This window comes from Papio anubis, chromosome 19 (genome assembly GCF_008728515.1).
Source record: "Papio anubis isolate 15944 chromosome 19, Panubis1.0, whole genome shotgun sequence".
NCBI lineage: Eukaryota > Metazoa > Chordata > Mammalia > Primates > Cercopithecidae > Papio > Papio anubis.
In genome coordinates this window covers 16,613,470-16,636,096 of record NC_044994.1, presented here as the reverse complement: position 1 = coordinate 16,636,096, position 22,627 = coordinate 16,613,470, and the positions used below count along the sequence as shown (strand labels likewise).

At 38.2% G+C, this 22,627-nt stretch overlaps 1 protein-coding gene across 7 annotated transcripts in view; it reads right to left on the bottom strand.

The window, feature by feature from the left end:
* IMPACT (impact RWD domain protein) overlaps window positions 1–22,627 on the bottom strand; it is a 66,629-nt gene that overhangs the window by 24,046 nt on the left and 19,956 nt on the right. For 2 of the 7 annotated variants that reach the window (XM_009192550.3, XM_009192553.4), the window contains exons 7-12: window positions 22,319–22,422; window positions 20,038–20,111; window positions 17,335–17,425; window positions 15,564–15,698; window positions 14,441–14,476; window positions 2,627–2,897 (exon numbers count right to left, since the gene is read on the bottom strand). In XM_009192550.3, coding sequence (XP_009190814.2) covers window positions 2,847–2,897; window positions 14,441–14,476; window positions 15,564–15,698; window positions 17,335–17,425; window positions 20,038–20,111; window positions 22,319–22,422 — 491 coding nt within the window. In that variant the 3' untranslated portion in view covers window positions 2,627–2,846. The other 5 variants (XM_009192551.3, XR_002518649.2, XM_021930005.2 and 2 more) reach the window with 5 other exon arrangements.

The window sequence follows — 22,627 nt, the reverse complement described above, 5'->3', positions numbered from 1 at the left end:
CAGTGAGTTGAGATTGCACTACTGCACTCCAGCCTGGGTGACATAGCGAGATTCCATTTCAAAAAAAAAAAAAAGAATCCCAAAATCGTATAATATTCCAAAACAAGGTCATATATACATATGTGTGTGTGTATGTGTATATATATGTGTGTGTATATATATATAAATTTGAACCTAAATGCAAAATTTGCAAAGAGGTTGATGGCATGGATTATCTGTTCCCTGCACTTTGCCAGGGTAGGGCAAATGTTTTGTTTCTTTGTGGAAGGACAGTATCCTTTCTTCGTATGTATCCAGTGTGATCCCCTACTCTTGGGAATGACCCCAAAAGGAAACCCTGGAATATCTCATTTTGCTACCAAAAATATGGGCTAGTCCAGTGACAACAAGTGGGACCTGCTTTAGGGGGAAAGGTTTGGATTTAAATTAATGATACAAGGAAGAAAGGTGAAATTGTTGCTGAGGGAAGGGTAGTTAATAAGTGGATATTACAAAAGGGAAAATCTAATATAATTTTGGTGCCTTGAGAGACTTTCAGAGCAAAAGAATAATATTCTCTTTTAACTTCCACCCAGTGCCCCTTGCAGTATTCAGTTTTCCAAAACCTCTTTCTGAAGAGTCAAGAAGTAAGCAGTACAGTAGCCAACTCAATGAATGTAACACACACTTCTGAGAGTGGTCTTCGTCCGCAAAATGGATGAGCAGATAGCAGCTCTGACTATAACTATCTGGAACAATACAAATATGGCTATGTCCTTTCGTTTCCATTTCACAGGATAGAGCTATGGTCGAAAACCTGAATTGGGAAGCAAACTATGGAATACGCATCCAGTTGAATCTGGAAAACACCGATTACCACTAGTCTAAATGAACATTGTGCAACCATTGATTGTGATAATGAAAGTTTAAAGAAGGTACTGGGATATGATGGAAGACGTTCATCTTCAGCATGTCCCATCTGTCAAAACATTATGTACAAAAATAGCTCTTGTTCCTGTTATTGGGGGTGGAAAGCCATAAAGAGATGGAGGAACAATTGAGATACTTGGATCGCTGAGAAAGGAAAATAATTCAATCTAATTTGCAGGCTCAAGGACTGAGAATGAAAAATCAGGAATTCTATGTGGATGGGTATGGGAAGCATTATGGTATACCCAAATCAAAGTCCATTTAGAGGCCGGGTACAGTGGTTTACGCCTGTAATCCCAGCACTTTGGGAGGCCGAGGCAGGTGGATCACTTGAGGTCTGGGGTTCGAGGCCAGCCTGGCCAACATAGTGAAAGCCAATCTCTACTGAAAATACAAAAATTAGCCAGGCTTGGTGACACATGCCTGTAATCTCAACTACTCATGTGGCTGAGGCATGAGAATCACTTGAACCCGGGAGGTGGAGGTTGCAGTGAGCCAAGATCATGCCACTGCACTCTAGCCTGGGTGGCAGAGTGAGACTCCCTCTCAAAAACAAAACATCCATTTAGCAGTGAGTACCACTCATATGGCTTTAGTTTGAGGGAGCCAACATTGTAAGATCCAAGTTTATTTCCTAATTATAAGAAAGAAGTTAGTACTCAACATCAACAGTGGGTCTGGTGGATCAAACTGCACTGACCTGCTTAGTATAAGGGAGACTTCTGAGAATTCAGAGCTAGGCTGAGAGGAATTCATGAAGAGGAATTCCCTTTCAATGAGGAAAAATATTTTGAAGAGAAAAAAAAAAAAGACTTCTTGTATAAACAGAGAAACTGCAAGACATCCTCCTCCAGGAGGAAAGACAAGGATGGCAACTGAAATGACGACACAACGCTGATGGTACGGGTCTTGCATTAGAGTGCACAGTAAGACCATATGCCCAGACCAAGTGATGGGAATGGGCTTGCATGTCACACAGCTGGGTTACAAGGTATCTGCATTCAAATGGAGTCTGAGCTATCCCAGACCCGGAGGCCTGGGATTCTCACAGCAGAAGCACAGGATACACACTTAGAGGAGGCTGATGTGTTTCCCAGTCTAAGACATTGGTAATTGGAGAATACAACATACTGAGGTGCTCCTTAACAACTTTAGTGCCGCAAGTGATAGTGTAACTTGTGGGTATTGGACACATTTTAAATAGGACTAGACGACTTCCAATAGGGAATAAATAGGCCCTGTTGGGGACACGTCTCCTCCTGGGAAAACGCTATCCACCAAACCATATGGCCAGAGAAATGGAATTTATAAGAGGTTTGGAATCCTAAAACAACAGAGACATGGCCTCTAAGCTCCACTCCCATGAGACAAGGCAGATTTGTTGGGAGAGACAAAATAATACATCATTATGTCTGATTTATATTATGCCATGTATTAGAGTACTACAATATAGAAATCACAGGTAAATTTAATATTGTAGAGGCTAATAAAACTTACAATAATACTGAGGTGGTTGATCAAATGTATTGTGAGATTGAATTAAAACCCCCTCACAACACTATCGCTATGGAATAAAATTGGCCTGAAGAAGATTTAGACTTGATGAATTATTTTTAGGACTCTCAATCACTCATAGACGCATACCTGAGAGAACAGACAGCTACAAATCAGAGAGGCAAAAGAATTATAAAGTTAGTCCAAAATATGAGCAAGTTTGTTCCATTTTGTGCTAGTAATTTATTGAACTGTTCAGTTGTCTAAATCCATACCAGATCTTTACTAGGTATCATAGATGTTTGGAATTAGGTAAATTTGATTATCCACGTGATTATGTGATGCTGTAATGCAAGTAATTGCTCTCAATCCAAGACTTGTCACTTCGTCTTAAAAAGGCCTTGAAGATTGATGGTGGCGGCAGTGAAACATGCTGCAAAGGCTCATTCCAGAAGGCTGAGTTGTTTTGCTGAAGTACCTGCAGACACTGACCCCTGGCCAAGACATGAAATGTACCGATTAATAACATTGGTTTGTAACATGGGTCTGAGGAGTTTCGGGCCAGTTTGTTCTAGCTCTTAGCATTGCTGACTGGTACCAGTGAGACTGATGATTTGCACCTGGTCTTCATGAGCCCCAAGAGGCTCTGTCATTAGGGCTGATGACATAGGAAGAATATGCCTATGTGACCAGCAAGGTATAAGAAACCCCAACTGAGGCTCCATTTTATGCTCCCTGGATTCAGGGTGTTTCACGCACATGTCAGTGGTTCCCGGACCAACAGAGGACATACATATGTGTGGCCCTTACAAGAAGAGGATACTGGAGGTCAGGCCTCGGTTCTTCAGACCCCTCTGCTGGTAAAGCAGCCTTTGACTGAGACAAATTTCCTAACTTTAACGCTGGTGCTAATCTAACGGCCAACACCATTTAGTAAGTCTCTAGGGAGTTCCAAATTTTCCCACATTTTTCTGTCTTCTTCTGAGCCTTCCAAAGTGTTCCAACCTCTGACTGTTACCCAGTTCCAAAGTCGCTTCCACATTTTCAGTTATCTTTTCAGCAATGCCCCACTCTACTGGTACCAATTTACTGTATTAGTCCATTTTCACATTGCTAATAAAGACATACCCGAGACTGGGCAATTTACTAAAGAAAGATTTAATTGGACTTACAGTTCCACATGGCTGGGGAAGCTTCAGAATGATGGTTGAAGGTAAGGAGGAGCAAGTCATGTCTTACATGGATGGCAGGAGGCAAAGAGAGAGAGAGCTTGTGCAGAGGAGCTCATCTTTTTAAAGCAGATGTCATGAGATCATCAGATCTCATTAGACTTATTCACATCATGAGAACAGCACAGGAAAGACTTCCCTCCATGATTGGATTACTCCCACCATGTTCCTCCCACAACACATGGGAATTCAAGATGAGATTTGGGTGGGGACACAGCCAAACCGTATCAGCCTCTCTTTAATAGTCTTGATTAAAAGGGCTTAATCATGACCTTTTGAACACTAAAGTCCATGATTATGTCGTATGATGAACTTCCCTAAGAAGATTACTGATAATAGGCAGTTGATGGGGTTTCATTATATGTATTTACTTTTATTTACAGAATTTGAGGGCCAAGCATGATGACTCATGCCTATAATCCCAGTACTTTGGGAGTCTGAGCCGAGAGGACTGCTTGAGCCCAGGAGTTCAAGACCAGCCTGGGAAACAAAAGGAGACCCCCATCTCTACAAAAATTTTAAAAATTAGCCAGGCTAATGGTAGTGCATACCTGTGGTCCCAGCTACTCAGGAGGCTGAGGTAGGAAGATTACTCACTGAACTCCAGACTAGGCAATAGACAGAGACCCGCTCTCTCAAATAATAATAATAATAATAATAATAATAATAATACCATAAGTATTTTAAAATAATAGTTAGAAACATTAGGTGTGACAGAGAAGGAAGGTGGTGGGGGGCGCTGCCACACAAGTTAGAAAAATAGAAAAAGATTTGACACTTAGGCATAAGATTCAATACAGGTCAGTAAATTCAAATAGAGATCTAGAATGCTCTGCAGCTACACCAGTTCTATTTTCACACAAAGTAAGAGATAATGAAATCTGACCCAAAATGATTTCTCATTATTCTTTTTCCTGAATGCTATCTACCTGGCAGCCAACTTCCATCAAGAAAATTCCCCATAACCTAAGGCCACAAGGCAAGATCCCCATGGCTCTCTGGTTGCTTTCTTTTCCCACATGAAATGACAAAAAGTAGTGATTACCACACACAGTACAGAGAACCAATCCCTGATCACTTTCTGGGCTGAGTCACTCAGTACCCCTTCATAATCTTACCCACAATGGTTGCAGTCATCATGTTTACTTTTGCACCTTATCTGACACTACAGACAAAGTCAGCAATGTATTTATCAGCCTTTCTTTCCTTCCCCCTTCACAGCAAATGCTCTCTAGAGCCTCTGGATTTAGATGCTGAAATTATAAAATTACATAAAACAACTGCTGTGCTGCTTTTGTAACAGCAAAAGCAACCTTGAAAGTTGACCAGGCCCGGCATGGTGGCTCACGCCTGTCATCCCAGCACTTTGGGAGGCCGAGGCAGGCGAATCACAAAGTCAGGAGTTCCAGACCAGCCTGGCCAATATGGTAATTTTGTAAAAATACAAAAATTAGCTGGGTGTGGTGGCGGGCGCCTGTAGTCCCAGTTACTTGGGAGGCTGAGGCAGGAGAATTGCTTGAACCCAGGAGGCAGAGGTTGCAGTGGACTGAGACTGCGCCATTGCACTCCAGCCTGGGCAAGACAGCAAGGCTCTGTCTCAAAAAAAAAAAAGAAAGTTGACTAAGCATAAACACTGGCTATTTTTGAAAAAAACTTTGTAATTGTGGAAGAAGGTTAAAAAAAAAAAATCCTAGTGCCTCTTGTTAGTAAATTATTAATGAGTGAGGCAAAGAAGAGTGACGGTTGAGGAGAGTGGCAAATGAGTTCCCCTCATTCAGGTTTCCTTAGAAAGATTAGAAATAATTTTCCTGCTATCAGAAAAAATTGTAATAACCCAATTTTAAGTCATGGCTGTCTATATATGTGTGTATTTTATAACATAATTTTTTTTGAGACAGAGTCTTGCTCTGTCACCAGGCTGGAATTCAGTGGTGTGATCTTGGCTCACTGCAACCTCCACCTCTGGGTTTCAAGAAATTCTCATGCCTCAGCCTCTCAAGTAGCTGGGATTACAGGCATGCATCACCACGCCCAGCTAATTTTTGTACTTTCTTAGTAGAGACAGGATTTCACCATGTTGGCCAGGCTGGTCTCAAACTCCTGGGCTCAAGTGATCTACCTGCCTTGACTTCCCTATTACGTTTTGGTTTGTTTGATTGGTTTTTTTTTGAGACAGAATCTTACTCTGTTGCCCAGACTGGAGTGCAGTGGAGCAATCTGGGCCCACTGCAACCTCCACCTCCCGGGTTCAAGGGATTCTCCCACCTCAGTCTCCCAAGTAGGTGGGATTACGGGTGCCTGCCCCCTCACCTGGCTAATTTTTCTGTATTTTTAGTGGAGACAGGTTTCACCATGTTGGCCAGGCTGGTCTTAAACTCCTGACCTCAAGTGATCTGCCCACCTCAGCCTCCCAAAGTGCTGGGATTACAGGTGTGAGCCACTGTGCCCAGCCCTTAAAACACACATTTTTAAAAACTGCAAGTACTATACTGTACATAAGCCTTCCAGCTGTATAAATGCAGTATATGTATATATGTACATATATTCATGTGTATACTGCATTTATATATATAAAACAGGATGTCCATAAGGATTTTGAAAAAATTGTTAAAACCTATAATGACCAGCAGTTGTGGCTCATATCTGTAGTTCCCAGCACTTTGGGGAGGCAGAGGTATGTGGATAGCTTGAGCCAGGAGTCCAAGACCAACCTGGGCAACATAGCAAAACCCCGTCTCTACAAAAAAAATACAAACAGTAGCCCCCCAGTAACATATGCAACTATAAATGCATGTACTTGTCTCGTTTTCAAAATATTGAAATAAAACGAGTAACTTCCCAACATGATTTTTAAAAATAAATTCTTCATTGGAATGTGAATTTAATCATTTTTTTCTCTTACATGTGAAATTGTAAAACTAAACGCTTATATAAGCTGTTTTAGATGATTTCAACAAGGAAACTTCTCAGAAATTCATGTTTCAAATATCAGATATATAATTTCAGTATGCTTTTCAATATGTTTTGGGGATTGATTTATAATTTAATTAAAAAGGTATTTTATGGGATGCATGCTGCAAATTATTTTGGAACATATGACACAAGACGTTTCACATCTATGTTTTATAAAACCATTGTCCAAGATGGTGACAATCAAATATATCTTTGAGTTTTAACTTTTCACATATAATTCAAATACAATGAAATTCACTCTTTTCAAGTGTACAATTCAGCAGTTTTTAGTATATTCATGTATAAGTTTTTATGTGGTCATGTTTTCTTAACTATATACTGAAAAGTGGAATTGCTGGGTCAAATGGCAATTGTATGTTTAACTTTTTGAGGAATGCCAAACTGTTTTCTGAAGCAGCTGCACTGTTTTATTCTCACATAAAAGGCAGTGTTACAAGGGTTCCAATTTCTTCACATCCCTGCTAACATTGGTTATTTTGTTTATTGTTATGATTATAATACCCATGCTAGTGGGTGTGAAGTGGTATCTCACCATGGTTTTGATTTGGATTTCCCTAATAAATAACTTTTCATGAGTTTGTTGGCTATGAAATAGGAGCACCAAGAAACCCCCATAAATTAAAGCAAGAAAGTTTGACAGATATATTTATAAACGAGTTATTACCACATAGATCTAAAACAATGGCTCACCCTGTTATCCCATCTATTGCCAGATTCTAATTTTGCCTCCTAAACATTTGTTAAATCTATCAACATATTTTCAACTCCATTGCCATTATCCTAGTCTAAACTAGGATAATGTTGCTATAACATTCACATACAAGTTTTTATGTGGACATGCTTTCAATTCTCTTGACTATATAATGAAGAGTGGAATTGCTGTATTTCTGCAATAGCCTCTTATCCACTTTTGTTACTTTTCAATCCATTCTCTACCTAGCAGCCAGAGGTAACTTTCTAAAATACAAATCTGATTGTGTCACTCTTCTGTGAGGTCGCAGTGAGCAGACATTGTGCCACTGCACTCCAGCCTGGGTGACAGAGTGAGACTGTCTCAAAAAAATAAAAAGAAATTGAGTAGCTGTGACAAACCATACAGCTCACAAAGCCAAAAATATTTATATCTGGATGTTTACAGAAAACATTTGTCAATCCCTGGTTTATGCTTCTTGACTACATCCAGAGTTCCGTCTTGTTTCTCCCTAAGTAGTCTCTCAGTACCAACCCATGGCCTACTTAGATATGCGTGCTAAGTCTTACATCCTCAATAACTTCCCAGTCCTACGGGATGATTTGTTCTGTCCCGCTGTCTGCCTAGCAGGACAATAGGAAAGACAAATGCAAAGATGACATTTGCAAACAAGGGTCATCAATGAGAGCCACCTAATTCTTCATAAGCTCTGCACAACTTGGTACAGAAGAGAGATAACTTGCCCAAGCTTGCAAGGCTAGTAAAAAGCAGACACAGGATTCAAACCCAAGTCAGATTTCAGAGACCTGGCTCTTAACTATTATACTATATTGTCTCCCTACAGGAGGCTATGAACTTGGTAACCCCAATGTCAACTTAGAATTCTAGGTACTGGCTGGGCGTGATGGCTCATGCCTGTAATCCCAGCACTTTGGGAGGCTGAGGAGGGTAGATCACCTGAGGTCAGGAGTTTGAGACCAGCCTGGCCAGCATGATGAATCCCCGTCTCTACTAAAAATGCAAAAATTAGCCGGGCATGGTGGCATGCCACTGTAATCCCAGCTACTTGGGAGGTTGAGGTGGGAGAATTTCTGAATCCAGTAGGCAGAGGCTACAGTGAGCCAAGATGGTGCCACTGCACTCCAGCCTGGGCGACAGGGTGAGACCCCATCTTAAAAAAGAATTCTAGGTACTGTTAAAATCCTCAGAAATAGTTTATCTCAAATACAAGGTATGACTTTATCAAATCCTTATCATATACTAAGCACCACGTCATATACTTAATCCCCATAACTAACCTAGACAGGGAGGAATTATAACCCACATTTTTACAAATTAGAAAATTAAGGGCAGGCTGGGCACGGTGGCTCACGCCTGTAATCCCAGCACTTTGGGAGGCCAAGGTGGGTAGATCACCTGAGGTCAAGAGTTTGAGACCAGCCCAACAAGATGAAACCCCATCTCTACTAAAAACACAAAAATTAGCTGGGTGTGATGGCAGGCGCCTGTAGTCCCAGCTACTCAAGAATTGCTTGAACCTGGGAGGCAGAGGTTGCAGTGAACCGAAATTGTGCTACTGCACTCCAGCCTGGGCAACAGAGAGACAGACTCCATCTCAAAAAAAAAAAAAAGGAAATTAAGGGCAAAAAGAAAGCTGAAGTTCCCTGATAAATCCACAGACAAGTATACCAGTGAGATGGTGATAAGGTGTTGAAATTTACAGACTAGGTCCTAAGACATGCAAAACTGTAATCTTCTCTGTCTGTATTTGAACCAAACTTGATAACAAACACTCATCTTTCTATTGCTGGGAGAAAAAAATGTTAGTTTCAGATTACTCAGTCACTTCAGGTACAAAATGTAACCAAATATATTCAATTTTATTAGTCATCAGGGAAATACACATTAAAACCACAAAGTGATGCCATTACACACCACACAGCATGACGAAAATGAAAATGGTAATGCCAAATGTACATGTGTGGCAACTAGAACTCTCATTCATTTACTGGCAGACGTGTAAACTGGTATAATGATTTTGGAAAACTGCTTGGCAGAATGAGGGATGTCCTGGAGCCGGCTTGTACTAGCTCACAGAAGCAACTGTTAAATTTTTAGCTATTTTGTAAGCCAACTGAATTCACTTTGGCAGCTTGAAACTGGAGAGAATGGGGGTATTTACACATGGAAACTTGTCAAACATTACAAATCAGCACCTAGCCCAGCACACACCTGCGCAGAATATACCAAAGCTCCACATACACATATCCTAATGCCCAGCAAATTCATTCCTGGGTATAAACCCTATAGAAATGTGTACGTATGTTCACCAACAGCCATGTACAGAAATGTTGATAGCAGCACTAATTGTAATAGCTTCAAACTGGAAACCCAAATATCCATAAATAGAATTGGTAAACAAATTGTCACATTCATTTGATGGAATACCATGCAGTGTTAAGAATGAAAGAATTAGGCCAGGCACAGGCTGGTGTCACACTTGTAATCCCAGTGCTCTGGCAGCCTGAGGCAGAAGGATTGCCTGATGATTGGGGCTAAAGAAAGAAGGATTGGGGCTAAAGTAAACTATGATCGTGCCACTGCACGCCAGCGTGGGTGACAGAGTGACTCTCCAACTCTTAAAAAAAAAACGGATGAAAGAACTTTTGCTACACACAACCACCCAGATGAGTTTCACAAACAAAATGTTAGAAAAGGAGTCAAAACAAGGGTACTATATAATTCCACTTACTTAACGGGCAAAACAGACCAAACTCATCTCTGGTATCAGAAATTAGGGAAGTGGTTACTTGGCAGGGAGGAGAGCAGATAATGACCAGTAGAGACACAAGGGGATTGTGAGGTGTTGGTGTTGTCCTTTGTCAATCTACGTGCTGACTATGTAGTCGTGTTTAGTTTGTGAATATTTATCAGTAAAAAATTCAATCTGGCCAGGCATGGTGGCTCACGCCTGTAATCCCAGCACTTTGGAAGGCCAAGACAGGCAAATTACTTGAGCTCAGGAGATGAGAGACCAGCCTGGGCAACACAGTGAAACCCCATCTCTACAAAACATAGAAAAATTCACCTGGTGTGGTAGCGTGCACCTGTAGTCCCAGTTACTCGGGATGTTGAGGTGGGAGGATCACTTGAGCAAGGGACGTCAAGGCTGCAGTGGGCCATGATCAGGCCACCGCACTCTAGCCTGGGCAGCAGAGCAAGACCCTGTCTCAAAAAAAAAGTTCAATTTAAAAAAACTAGTCACTTCCATAACTGGACATCCATAAGCAAAAAACAAAACAAAACAAAAAAACTTTGACTTTAATCTCACACCTTATGTAAAAACTAAAATGGAAAATAGATCTAAATGAAAAACATAAAATGATATAACTTTAAAAACAGAAGAAAATCTAGATCTAAGGTTAGGAAAAGCCCTTAGACGTTGGATCAAAAAGAAAGATCCAAAAAAGAGGAAAAAAAAGATAATTAGATCACATCAAAATTAACAACTTTACTCTGCAAAATACACTAAGAGAATGAAAAGACAAGCCACAGACTGGAAGAAAATATTTGGAAATCATTTATCTGACAAAGGAATTGTAATCAAACTATATTTCCTGGTTTTGAAATTTTACTATAGTTATGTTACTGTTAGGGAAGGCTCAGTGATGGGTACACAGGACCTACTATTTTTATAACTTCTTGTGAGGCTACAATTATTTCAAGGCAAAAGGTTATTTTATTTTATTTTATTTTATTTTTGAGATGGAGTTTCGCTCTTGTTGCCAGGCTGGAAATGGCATGATCTTGGCTCACTGCAACCTCCACCTCCCGGGTTCAAGTGATTCTCCTGCCTTAGCCCCCCTGGAGTAACTGGGATTACAGGTGCCCAACACCACATCCAGCTAATTTTTGTTGTATTTTTAGTAGAGACAGGTTTGACCGTGTTGGTCAGGCTGGTCTCGACCTCCTGACCTCAAGTGATCAGCCTGCCTCAGCCACCCAAAGTGCTGGGATTACAGGCGTGAGACACTGCCTGGCCAAAAAGGTTATTTTTTTAGAAAGGATCTTGGGAGTTATCAAGCAAACTGCCTATTTTTTCCCATCTTTGGCTAGTATTAAGTATATTCCAACACAGTATTAATGGAGCAATCACTGATAACACTTTCCTGGAGGACAATCTGACTCAAATAATCAAAAGCTATTAAAATGTACAAACCTTGACAAGAAATTCCATATCTAGGAGCTTTTCCTAAAGAAATAATAAAATATATATACAAAAATCTGCAAATGATGTAGGTTTTCACAGTTGTTTATAGCACTGAAAAGTTAAAGAAAACGTAAAAATTGGAAATAAGTGGAGGACTAGTTAGTATAATAGGAAATACTGAGAAGACAGAATACAATGCAGCCATAAGAAATGTAAGCCATAGAAGAATATTTATTGACATGGAAAATGTTAACAATATACTTCTATATGAAATATGTAGGCTACAAAACAGTATATACAGTTTAATACCATTTTTATAGAAAGAAAAATAGCCATATAAAATCATGCATAAGAAAAAAATAATGTAAGGATGTACATATCAAATATTAATAATAATGCCTATCTCTGGATAGTAGAATCAGAGGTGATTATGTAATTTTCCCAAAAAATGTTCCTGTCCTCCAAACAGTATATGCTTCATGCTATTATTTCTTGGTTGTAATTAGTTTGATATAATTCTCTTCAGAAAGGCTCTGTTTCATCATATATACCTCAAAGCATACTTTTGATGCAGCTTCCGCAATTCCCATCTAAAAAGTAGTTAATACTTGCTTTTATATTCTGGCATATGCAGACTATTTGTAATTAATACACTATAAAATATGTCAAAGCAGGCCAGGCATGGTGGCTCACACCTATAATTCCAACACCTTGGCAGGAAGATCGCTTGAGGCCAGGAGTTCAAGACAGCCTGGGCAACATAGTAAGACCCTATCTTTACAAAAAATTTTAAAAATTAGCCAGGTGTGGTAGCACATGCCTGTAATCCCAGCTACTTGAAAGGCTGGAAGGTCAAGGCTGCAGTGAGCCATGATCATGCCACTGCACTCCAGCCTCAGATCTAGACAGAGCAAGATCTCATCTCTAAAAAAAAAAATTTTAAATAAAGCAAAATATGCCATAGCATAGATCTGATTGTAGAAAATTATTATACGAAGAACTGAAAAATCTCCTAATCAAGACAAAAATTTTAAATAGAGGAAAAAAAATACTATCTATCATTAGTTCAAGTTTCCATTAAGAGTAGAGTGTGAAATAGCTCTGAGTTCAGAACTGGAGAATTTTGCATCTCTCCCTCTTACCAGTCAATTGACTTTAGGTAAAGAATACTAGAGTTTTTTAGTTAGTAAAATATAGTTAACAATTCTGTATAAAGGAGCAAAAATAACTTTCTCATTGTTTTCTATCTCCCTTCATAGGTCTGACATGTTGAAATTGTGAAATTATTTAATGTTAATAGTTTTTAACTTCTTTAATTACGTAAAACAATTAACTTTTTAAAGTATTTTAACAGTTAAAACACAAAACATACTTTTCATGGAACCTGAGGTTTAAGTGTTCCAAACACAAAAAGGTCATTCTCTGATGACTCTTGATAACATACAACATAAAATATAGTTACAACAAATATAATTCAGAATTTATATTTCAGAATCCATCCTGGTGTAAAGTTATTTACTATAACCTTACTAAAAATACCAACAGTAAGGATGTTGAATCTTTTAAAGGTAAAACATCAGAGAAAAGAGAAAAAGACCTGTTTGTCCAATTCTCTGTGCTTTCCATGCTCTAGCACCATCCCAAAGTTGCCTCCTAACTTCTGTTCCCTCCCTGGGAAGGGAAGTCCAGGCAAATCTGTGATCAGCTAATAACTTTTAACAACTGTGTGCCATTCCATCTGAAAGCGAGCAGTTAATCACTTATTGTCCTATCTCAAAGGTAAATCTCATTGTCTAAATGCCTAGAGGTAACTGGAAGATGAAAGAAACACAAAAGTTTGATGAATAGAGGGAAAAAATGGGTGGGAGGGTTGTTTCTGTTTTTCCAATGAAAAGGTTTGCTCCTTCTCTCTGCAAAATCTTGGAACTGAGAAAGCTGTCTGGAGTGCAGATGGGAAGCATGCATCAAACTGATGTAACTACACAACACACTCTGCCCTATACCAGGGTCATTCTGCCCCCTCTATCCCACTCTACAAACGTCCCATTCACCACAGCCTAGCTTCTACCATAGTTCTAATCCCTCAGTGAAGATCACAAGAAAGGTACTTCCAGGTTGTTATAAGAAAAGAGAATGTTACACCAACACATCTCTGGAGTGGAAGGAGACTACTGACACTCCATATTTATTGCTTATATTACAAGAATTAAACAAAAAAAGCAGAGACTAGAAAATCACTTTCTGAAATTTCACAATCACCAATTTGCAACAGAAACTGAGGCATAATATTTATGCTAACAAATATGTTGGATGAATTATCACCTCAGCACATAACTGCAGATGGATACTCCTGGATTTTCACTTAATCCATTACTCAATGATGAACACTATAAAATGAAAGGTGACATACTCATGAACTAAAATCACAAGAAGAAACTCTCCAAGATCAATCATAAATGAGCTCCTATTCCAGTACGCCATAAAGAGCAGTAAAAGGCAATATTCATTTAACAGTACAAGAATCTCGATGACAAGAAATCAGGTATTTATATTCCTCTAGAGACACTTCTTCTCCACCTAACAAAGGCACTTGACATGCACTGAAATGGACAGTTAATTCAGGTACTGCCCTGGGCAACTGTTACCTTCCTAAAATTAGATGAAGTGGTGATTAAGTTCAAATTAGTTCTCCCAAATAAGCCTGAAACACACATGAATAGATCATGAGTTCTCTATTTTTGGCAGACGATATAACCAAAGAAGAAAAGCTAATGTTGGTATCCATGCTGAACTGGCTGACTTGAGCAGTCAAGGATACCCTCTCTGCACAATATACTCCTTGATGACTACGGAATGTATATATAATTATAGGCAAATTAACCTTTCCTATAGTTTCAGGTATTAATGTTCATTCTTCTTCTTGTCTTTTCTTACTTTTTTGTTCTTTCCCAAAGACTTAGATGACTCCTCCTGAAAAAGACACAAATCAGTGCAGCATCTCTCCATTTACATAAAGACAAACTTAAATCTAATCACTTAGAAAATATTTATACATATATATTCTACATATATTCATACATATATGTATGTATGTATATATGTTACAGTGAGGGTATAATCACTTTCATATGTGTCATTTCTGTGTTTTACAGGGTACTTTCACTTATAGGCTAATTTTAAACAATCAAGAATAATCAAGGGAATCTTATTTATCTAGTAGATTTATGTTTGAATAATTTCAGTATTATTTCATCTATTGTCCCACTTTCCCAAGCAAGGCAGTAAAATTTAAATAAGGCAGATATGAACATACCTAAAATATGAAACAAAATAAACTCAAAGTATAAAGGAAGAGAGTCAGGCACAGTGGCTCATGCCTGTAATCCCAGCACTTTGGAAGGCTGAGATGGGAGGATCACGAGGTCAGGAGATCGAGACCATCCTGGCTAACATGGTGAAACTCCATCTCTACTGCAAACACAAAAAAATCAGCCAGGCGTGGTGGCGGGAGCCTGTAGTCCCAGCTACTCGGGAGGCTGAGGCAGGAGAATGGCGTCAACCCAGGAGGCGGAGCTTGCAGTGAGCTGAGATCGTGCCACTATACTCCAGCCTGGGCGACACAGCGAGACTCCATCTCAAAAAAAAAAAGGAAAAAGGAAGAAAGCATCTAAAGGTATGCCGGTGGAGGGGGAGATGTTTTACACTAATGGAGAATTTCAGAATTTTATAGACGTTTAAAGAACATCTAGTCTGATATGATATCAGCTACAACCACTCTGGGGCTCAATTTTAGGGGTGGAACCTAGTTGGTCTTAAAAGGTTTTTCTAATTATAAAATTTTATGAACCTATGAAATCAAGGTGCGAAGGGATGAAGTGATCTGTCCAAAGTCACATGACTGGCCAGACACACTGTTTAGAGTCTAGGTCTCCAAGTTCTTAGTCCAAAGGTTTTATCAATTCACCACCCACATTCTGATTCACTCTTTTCTGTCTTTTTAAAAAATTCCCAGGCAGTGATAAGAAATTCTCTAGATATAGTATGAGGAGCCACTTACAGGTGAATTTGTGTAGTTCTTTTCCACTAGTATGTTTCTGGCACAGTTGTTGATATGTTTAAAGCGATCTGGTCCTAGCAGAATCCCTCCATACCAGCGTGATACTACCACCATGACATTCTTCACATTCAAAATCTGTTATTTTTTGGAAGCATAATTAGATACACAGACAGACATGTACAAATATGAGTTTTTAAAAAGGAGAAAGAAATAACCCATATATAAAATTGCACATAAAATTTCCCAGTGACTTTAATGGTAGAGTCAGATGAGTAGGCACTGAGTGAGATTACTAACAATTCAGGCAGTGAAATGAAAGAACAGAAGGGAATCTGGAAAACCACCACTTGTGTGTTTCACAAACGTCCTCAAATTCCCAAATTTGGGGCAACTGGACAGAGTGAAGCGGAGACCATGCAGGTATGATTCTAGTTCCTGGTGACTTCAACCAGAACAGCTAAATTTAGGCAGCATTTTACCACTAGGCCAAATAGCAACAACAACAAACACCCTGCTTCTGAACAAAGCTACAGGGGCTGCACGAGGCATCAATCCCTGGTGCTACTAGTAAGGTTTTCATCAGTTGAGATCTAGATCAGTTTCACTCTGTCACCAGGCTAGAGTGCAGTGGGGCAATCTTGGCTCACTGCAACCTCTGCCTCCTGGGCTCAAGTGATCCTCCCACCTCAGCCTCCCAAGTAGCTGGGACCTACAGGTGCATGCACCACCATGCCGGCTAATTTTTGTGTTTTTTTGGTAGAGACAGGGTTTCACCATGTTGCCCAGGCTGGTTTCGAACTCCTGGGCTCAAGTGATCTCCCCGCCTCGGCTTCCCAAAGTGCTAGGATTACAGGCGTAAGCCACCATGCCTGGCTGTCTTCATCAGTTTGACATCTGTCAAATGCTGCCCTTAATGTGAAGCCGGCCAGTTTACAGGCCTGCCTCACACACACAGTTCCTATTCAAGGGAAAGGCCTTGTTAGAAAATAAACCTTCACATACAAGAACAGAAAAAACCAAGTAACTACCTTAGGAAAAAAACAATCCAATCTTAAAATTAATAAACAATAAATGATCACCAGACAGATGAAGAAAATCCAGCAGCATGAAAGAGAAAGGACAAGATAAACAAACTAAAATGGACCAGGAAAAATTTTTTTAGGAGTGAGAACATCTTAAAAAAGAAACTCTAATTAATATAATCGGAGAAATTTTAGAAGATATTGGAGCCATAAAACAGAACAGGATATTCTTAAAAAGGAAAAACAAAAAGCAAGAAAGAACTCTTAAAAATTAAATATATGGTTGCTAAAAAAAATTTTAAATTCAACAGAAATTTTGGACAACAGTCAAGAAAATGTCTCAGAATATAAAGACAATGAGATGGACAACTTAATTAAAAAAAAAAAAAATTCTTGATCTATCCAGAGGTTCCAATATCCAACTAACAGGAGTTCCATAAAGAAAGAATAGAAAAAATAAAGAGAAGGAAATTGTCAAAAAAACAAAGAGTTTTCCCAAAGTTGAAGACAATCTTCTATTGTCTATGTCTTGAAAGCATAGCACTTCTTATTAATTATTTGCTTTCTGTCCCACATCCACTGGTTAAAATTTTCATTCGATCAATATTTTAACATCAACTACTAATTAAATCAAATATATCTTATATTACATAGTTCAACGGACTTAGCTATTACTAAATGGAGCTCTGTTTCATTGAGAAATTTTATGGCTTGTACAGAACAGGACTGATAGTTTAACTTACACCTACCTCCATGAGATGAAGAAGACGCCCACCAGCCGCTGTTTCCCCGTCATCCTCACAATCCTGTAAGAAGGTCTGTTTATCCTCACAGTATATTCTGCAAATACATGTAACAGCGTTAGACTTTGAACCTAAAATATTATCATAAAAGTTATTCCTCAATATTTGCGATCATGTTGATTACTTCCAAAATTGGCATATTCATTTTTTTAAATCCTTCTTGAAATATGTATTATATTAGATATATTTTCACTGATGGCTTACTATCCAGTATGTTTGCCTTTTTATATACTTGGGAAAGCCAGGAATCAAAGGCATCTCCTTTATATCAGAAATGTTGCTATTATGTGAATTTATACCTGTGACATTCCCCTTACTTCACTTAACCTTGAAGCTACCGAGAGCAATCATTGAAAAACATTTATTGAGAATATACTGTATAGAAGCAACAGGTACTATGACATATTATAAAAGAAGTAAGTGGCATGCATCTTTCTTCAAAGAGCCTTAAGATGTAGTGAAACAAAAAGCATATAAAAAAAGATGAAGGCAACAAAACCAACATAAGGTAATATTTTATACTTTCATCTTATTGCAGCCATCAAGTATTTCTCTATTTTCTTCTAAGAATGCAAAGATTTAAATTTTCCTCTGGATGGTTACTAATATTAGAGACAAATCACGGTATTTTTATCCATTTAAACTATCTAGAAAGTTATATTTGAAATAATAATGTAGGCCTACAATACAGTAAAATAAGCTTGGCAAATAAGTGCCAGAGATTAAAAAAAAAAAAAAAATAGTGTCAGTTACAGCATGCCATCTGGTGGATTTCTTAGGGCCCTACAATGGTATCATGTGGAACTGGGCAAATGTTGTAAAGACATCTTCCCAGCTCTGGCTATAAAAAGTTGTAAACTTTTAATGTAAATACTAAAAGCTATAAAAGCCCATCTACACACCTAAGTCAATTATGTTACCTTACAGCCATCACATTCATTCATTCACTCATCCTTCCTTCCCTCCATCCATCCGATGACTCAATATTTACTGACCACCTACTATGAACATTAAAGTTAAAATACTACGAGTGCCTTTTTTCTTTTTTCACATAGCTTAGATACAAGATTGTTGAAGCTGTAGCCACAGCCATGGAGGAGTCAAATAAAGAAACCAAATGAAATTGGATTATCAAATTTAGCTTTATCACTTAACTATGAGATCTTGAAAAGCTAACCTTTCTACAGTGGTAGAATTGCTAACTAATCAGAGTTAATTTACATAAAGTTTTGGCACAGAGTAGGCACTCAAAAAACATGTAGAATAAATGAATATTACAATTTTTACAGCCCATTCCAATGACTGAGAGTAGTCTAATTCCTCATTTTCCTATTGAAGGTCATAACTGATTAAGAAAACATTAAAATTCTGTCCAGTGATACTCTATTAAGAGGGGAATTACATAACAAATAATTGTTTGTAAGTAAGTTTTGGCACTTAAAGAGATGTGACATTAGTAATATTAAGAACTCACCTACTCAAAATGATGAGTTTTTGAGTTTCAATTTCAGATAGCCTAGATTCTACAAATAGTCTCAATCACATTTTAAATTTATACCAAGTCCCTATGTCCTGATTTATTTTAGGCCTAAACTATGTTCTTTTAAAGTCTTACAAATTTTTCAAATGCCCTTCATCTCTTCACTTACAAGTCAGCAAAGATGCATATAAAAACCTGAATTCTCAAAGCCGAAACTCATGTCGTAAAAGAAATACTCTTACTTCACTGCTTATGGGAGCATAAATTGGTTTTAAAAACCTTTGGGCTCACACCTGTAAATCCTAACACTTTGGGAGGCCGAGGTGGGCAAAACACTTGAACTCAGGAGTTTGAGGCCAGCCTGGGCAACATGGCGGAACTCTGTCTCTACAAAAAATATAAAAATTATGCCGGGCATGGTGGCTCGCGCCTATAGTCCCAGCTAACTTTGGAGGCTGAGGTGGGAGGATTGCTTGAGCCAAGATGGCACCTCTGTGCTCCAGCCTGTGCAGCAGAGGGAGACCCTGTCTCAAAAACCAAACCAAAACACAACGAAACCTTTGCAAGAAATTTGGCTATATATCAAGAGTTTCAAAATTGCTCACACTTTTTGAAAATTCTACTTCTAAGAATTCTTTCTTCCTTTTATTATATTCCCATTTCATTTCAAAAAAGAATCTCAAGCAACCAGAACCTATCCTGAGAAAATAACCTAAAAAGTATACAGAGATGTTCCCTGGACCACTCTTTATAATCGTGAAAAATATGAAAAACTAAAAGGAAATGAATGGTTAAATAAACTGTAGTATGGCATCTCAAATATTAAACAGCCACTAAACAGTATTTATCAAGCAGTTATAACAACATGAAAAAGGGCTTCTGTTTAATTAAGTAAAAAACAGGATACAAAGGTAAAGCATTGGGAAAAAATAAACTTTGCATAGAAAAAAACAAAACAAAAACCAAAATATTGTCAGTTACATTTGATGGCAGAAAATGCCAGATTTTTCCCTTCAGTTCTTTTCTTTTCTGCAGTTTCCAAGTATTCTACATGTCTATTACTATTACGATGGAAAAAATATATAATAGTTATTATTTTCTAAAATCATGCATCATTTCCCTCTATTTTTTACAAATTGCATATACTAAAACTTGTGATGATTACTCACCTGTAGGCATAGATGTTGTGGGTGGCACTAGCTATTTTCTTATTCTCATACAATTTGGAAAGAACCATTTTCACCTTAAAAACAGCAATAACATAAATAAGTATGCTTTTCATATTTGCTCTGTAAATAAATGCTAGAAAAATACCTTAAAGTATGCTATATTTAAAAAGCCACTCAAAGAGTCTACTATACTCTGAAAAAGTCATTTCCAAAGTTTCCTTCTCATTTTAGGGGCAGAAGCTGGTACTCATAATTGATATAAAAATGACAGATCTGGTATTTTTGAGCACTAATTATCAACAAATATTTCGGTACTACTATGTCAAAGGGATAATTTGTTCCCCATGTAGGGAATTTTAAATGTATTATGTAAAACTTCTAAAAACTAGCTCTGAAATCTACCAAATGTATACATCCAATGTAGCAGGTGTACAATAATGGTATGTTCCAAATGTTATAAAACCACAGCTTTCTCTGGGAGTCAAGTAAGGTTCATAAAGGAGGTCACATGAGCCAGGTCTTACAAGTGGCAGTTCTTCTGTATCAGAAGGAAAGATGGGGCAGGAAGAAGACATTCCACACAGAGAACAGGGTTATATGCAAATACAGGGACTGGGTGACCAAATTCAGCAACTAAAAATACAGGACATCCAGTTAAATCTGAATTTTAGATAAACGACAAGTAATTTTTTTACTATAAGTACGTCCCATGCAATAATGTTTACCTGAAATTCAAATTTAACTAGGTATTCTGTATTTTATCTGGCAACCCTAGCAGGAACAAAAAAGAGAAAAGTTCAGGAAGCTTTACACAGCTTAACTTAGAGAATGAATGAGATGACAGAAGATGTGTCATGAATGATAAGCTAGGGCCATATTACAAAGGATCTGTGTAATAAGTTTAGATGTTCCCTTGTAGACACTGGAAATCAGCACACATTACATGTGCAAACGTGGATAAGAGAAAGAACAGTGATACATGGTCAGATTTTTCAGGAATGTTGTAACGTCAAGAAGTATGAAAGAAACACTGGTGGCAGGGAAGACTGAGGTAGAGTTGGGGACACCAATTTGGATCACAAATTGTGCAATCTTCTGTTTATCATTTTATAATCTTTCAGGTTCTCAAATTCTGATCAATAAAACAGACAATGACCTCTAAAATTGGTTTCAGCTCTCACAAATTATAATGCTGTAAATCTAAGTGACTATGATCAGAAACAGAAAGAGGATCCAGAATGAACAAATTCAGAATTAGAATGTCTCAGGAGGACCCTGGGAAGAAGATTTGACCAAGGGCCAGGGACAAAATAGGATTCCTGAGAGAAAAGACCAGAAGTCCGCACCAAAAGTTATAATCTTGACCACAGGTCAATGCAGAAAAGAACTTCCTCTTTCAGAGAGTGAAAGAGCCTGGTACGAAGAGCTGTATCCCTGAAGGCCAGGGTTTAAAGAGCTTCAAGAGTAGAGTAGCTGCAAAACCAAAGGAAGAGACTCATGCCTAAAACTTGCGGTAAATGAGACTTTTTAAAAAATGTAACTTTACAGGTAGTATTGAAATTGCCTCGTACATCAATAAGGTGAGCTGAGGTACATTATAGAAGCAAAGCAGAAGAAAAGGATTCTGCTGAAAGGAGAATAAGAAAGACAAAGACCTAGGAATAGTTTATGGCTGAAACCGCTCCCATTTCTATCCGTGGGTGGAAATAAGGTCACTTAAGATCAAGAAGCACAAAGGAAAGTAAGTCAGGTAGGGAGGACTGGGTTTAGCCAGTCTATCCACTGTCCCCGGGAATGGACTTAGTTTCACAGAACTCCCATTCGACAGGACAAATAATTCTTTTCGACAAGATATTAAGCATCACAATTTTCTATAACACAATGAGTGTTTCTTATTTAAAGATTCATTAGAGGGTTAACCCTAATCAGAGTTTAGATACAATTTTGAAAGCAGTGACAGGCCTGGCTACGTGGCTTATGCCTGTGATCCCAATACTTTAGATTGGGAGGCTGAGGCAGGAGGGCTGACTGAGTCCAGATTGAGACCAGCCTGGGCAACAAGGAGAGATACCATCTCAAAAAAAAAAGAAAGAAAGCAGAGACAAACAGAAACAAAACAAACCTTCCGTGATTCACAGTAATTTGGGAGTAGAAAAATGAACAAATAATTTTTATCTTATATGAAAATAAAACATAAAAGTGAAAATAAGGGCAATACTGCAAAATCATTTACCTGATACTTTAGGAAATTATCAAAATGAGCTAGACAAAGGAACGTTACCTGTTTGGGACAAACTACTGGAGCCAAGTGTGCCTGAAAAGTACTTCTTCGGTCTGTAATAGGAATGCCATGATCAATCGGAGGCAATTCTTCTACTTCTACTTCTAGAAATGTAGAAGAAACTTTATTTTTTAAAAAGCCTTACATTCAAATACTGGAAAAAAATGAAATGGGGGTGGGGGGAGCTGGGAAAGAAATGTAAATTACATGGCAAATCAACTAAAATAACTATTAATCATTATCTAACAACATTAAATGTAAATTATAATTTTAAGTAAAAAGTTTCTAAGTATATTGTACATAAGATTA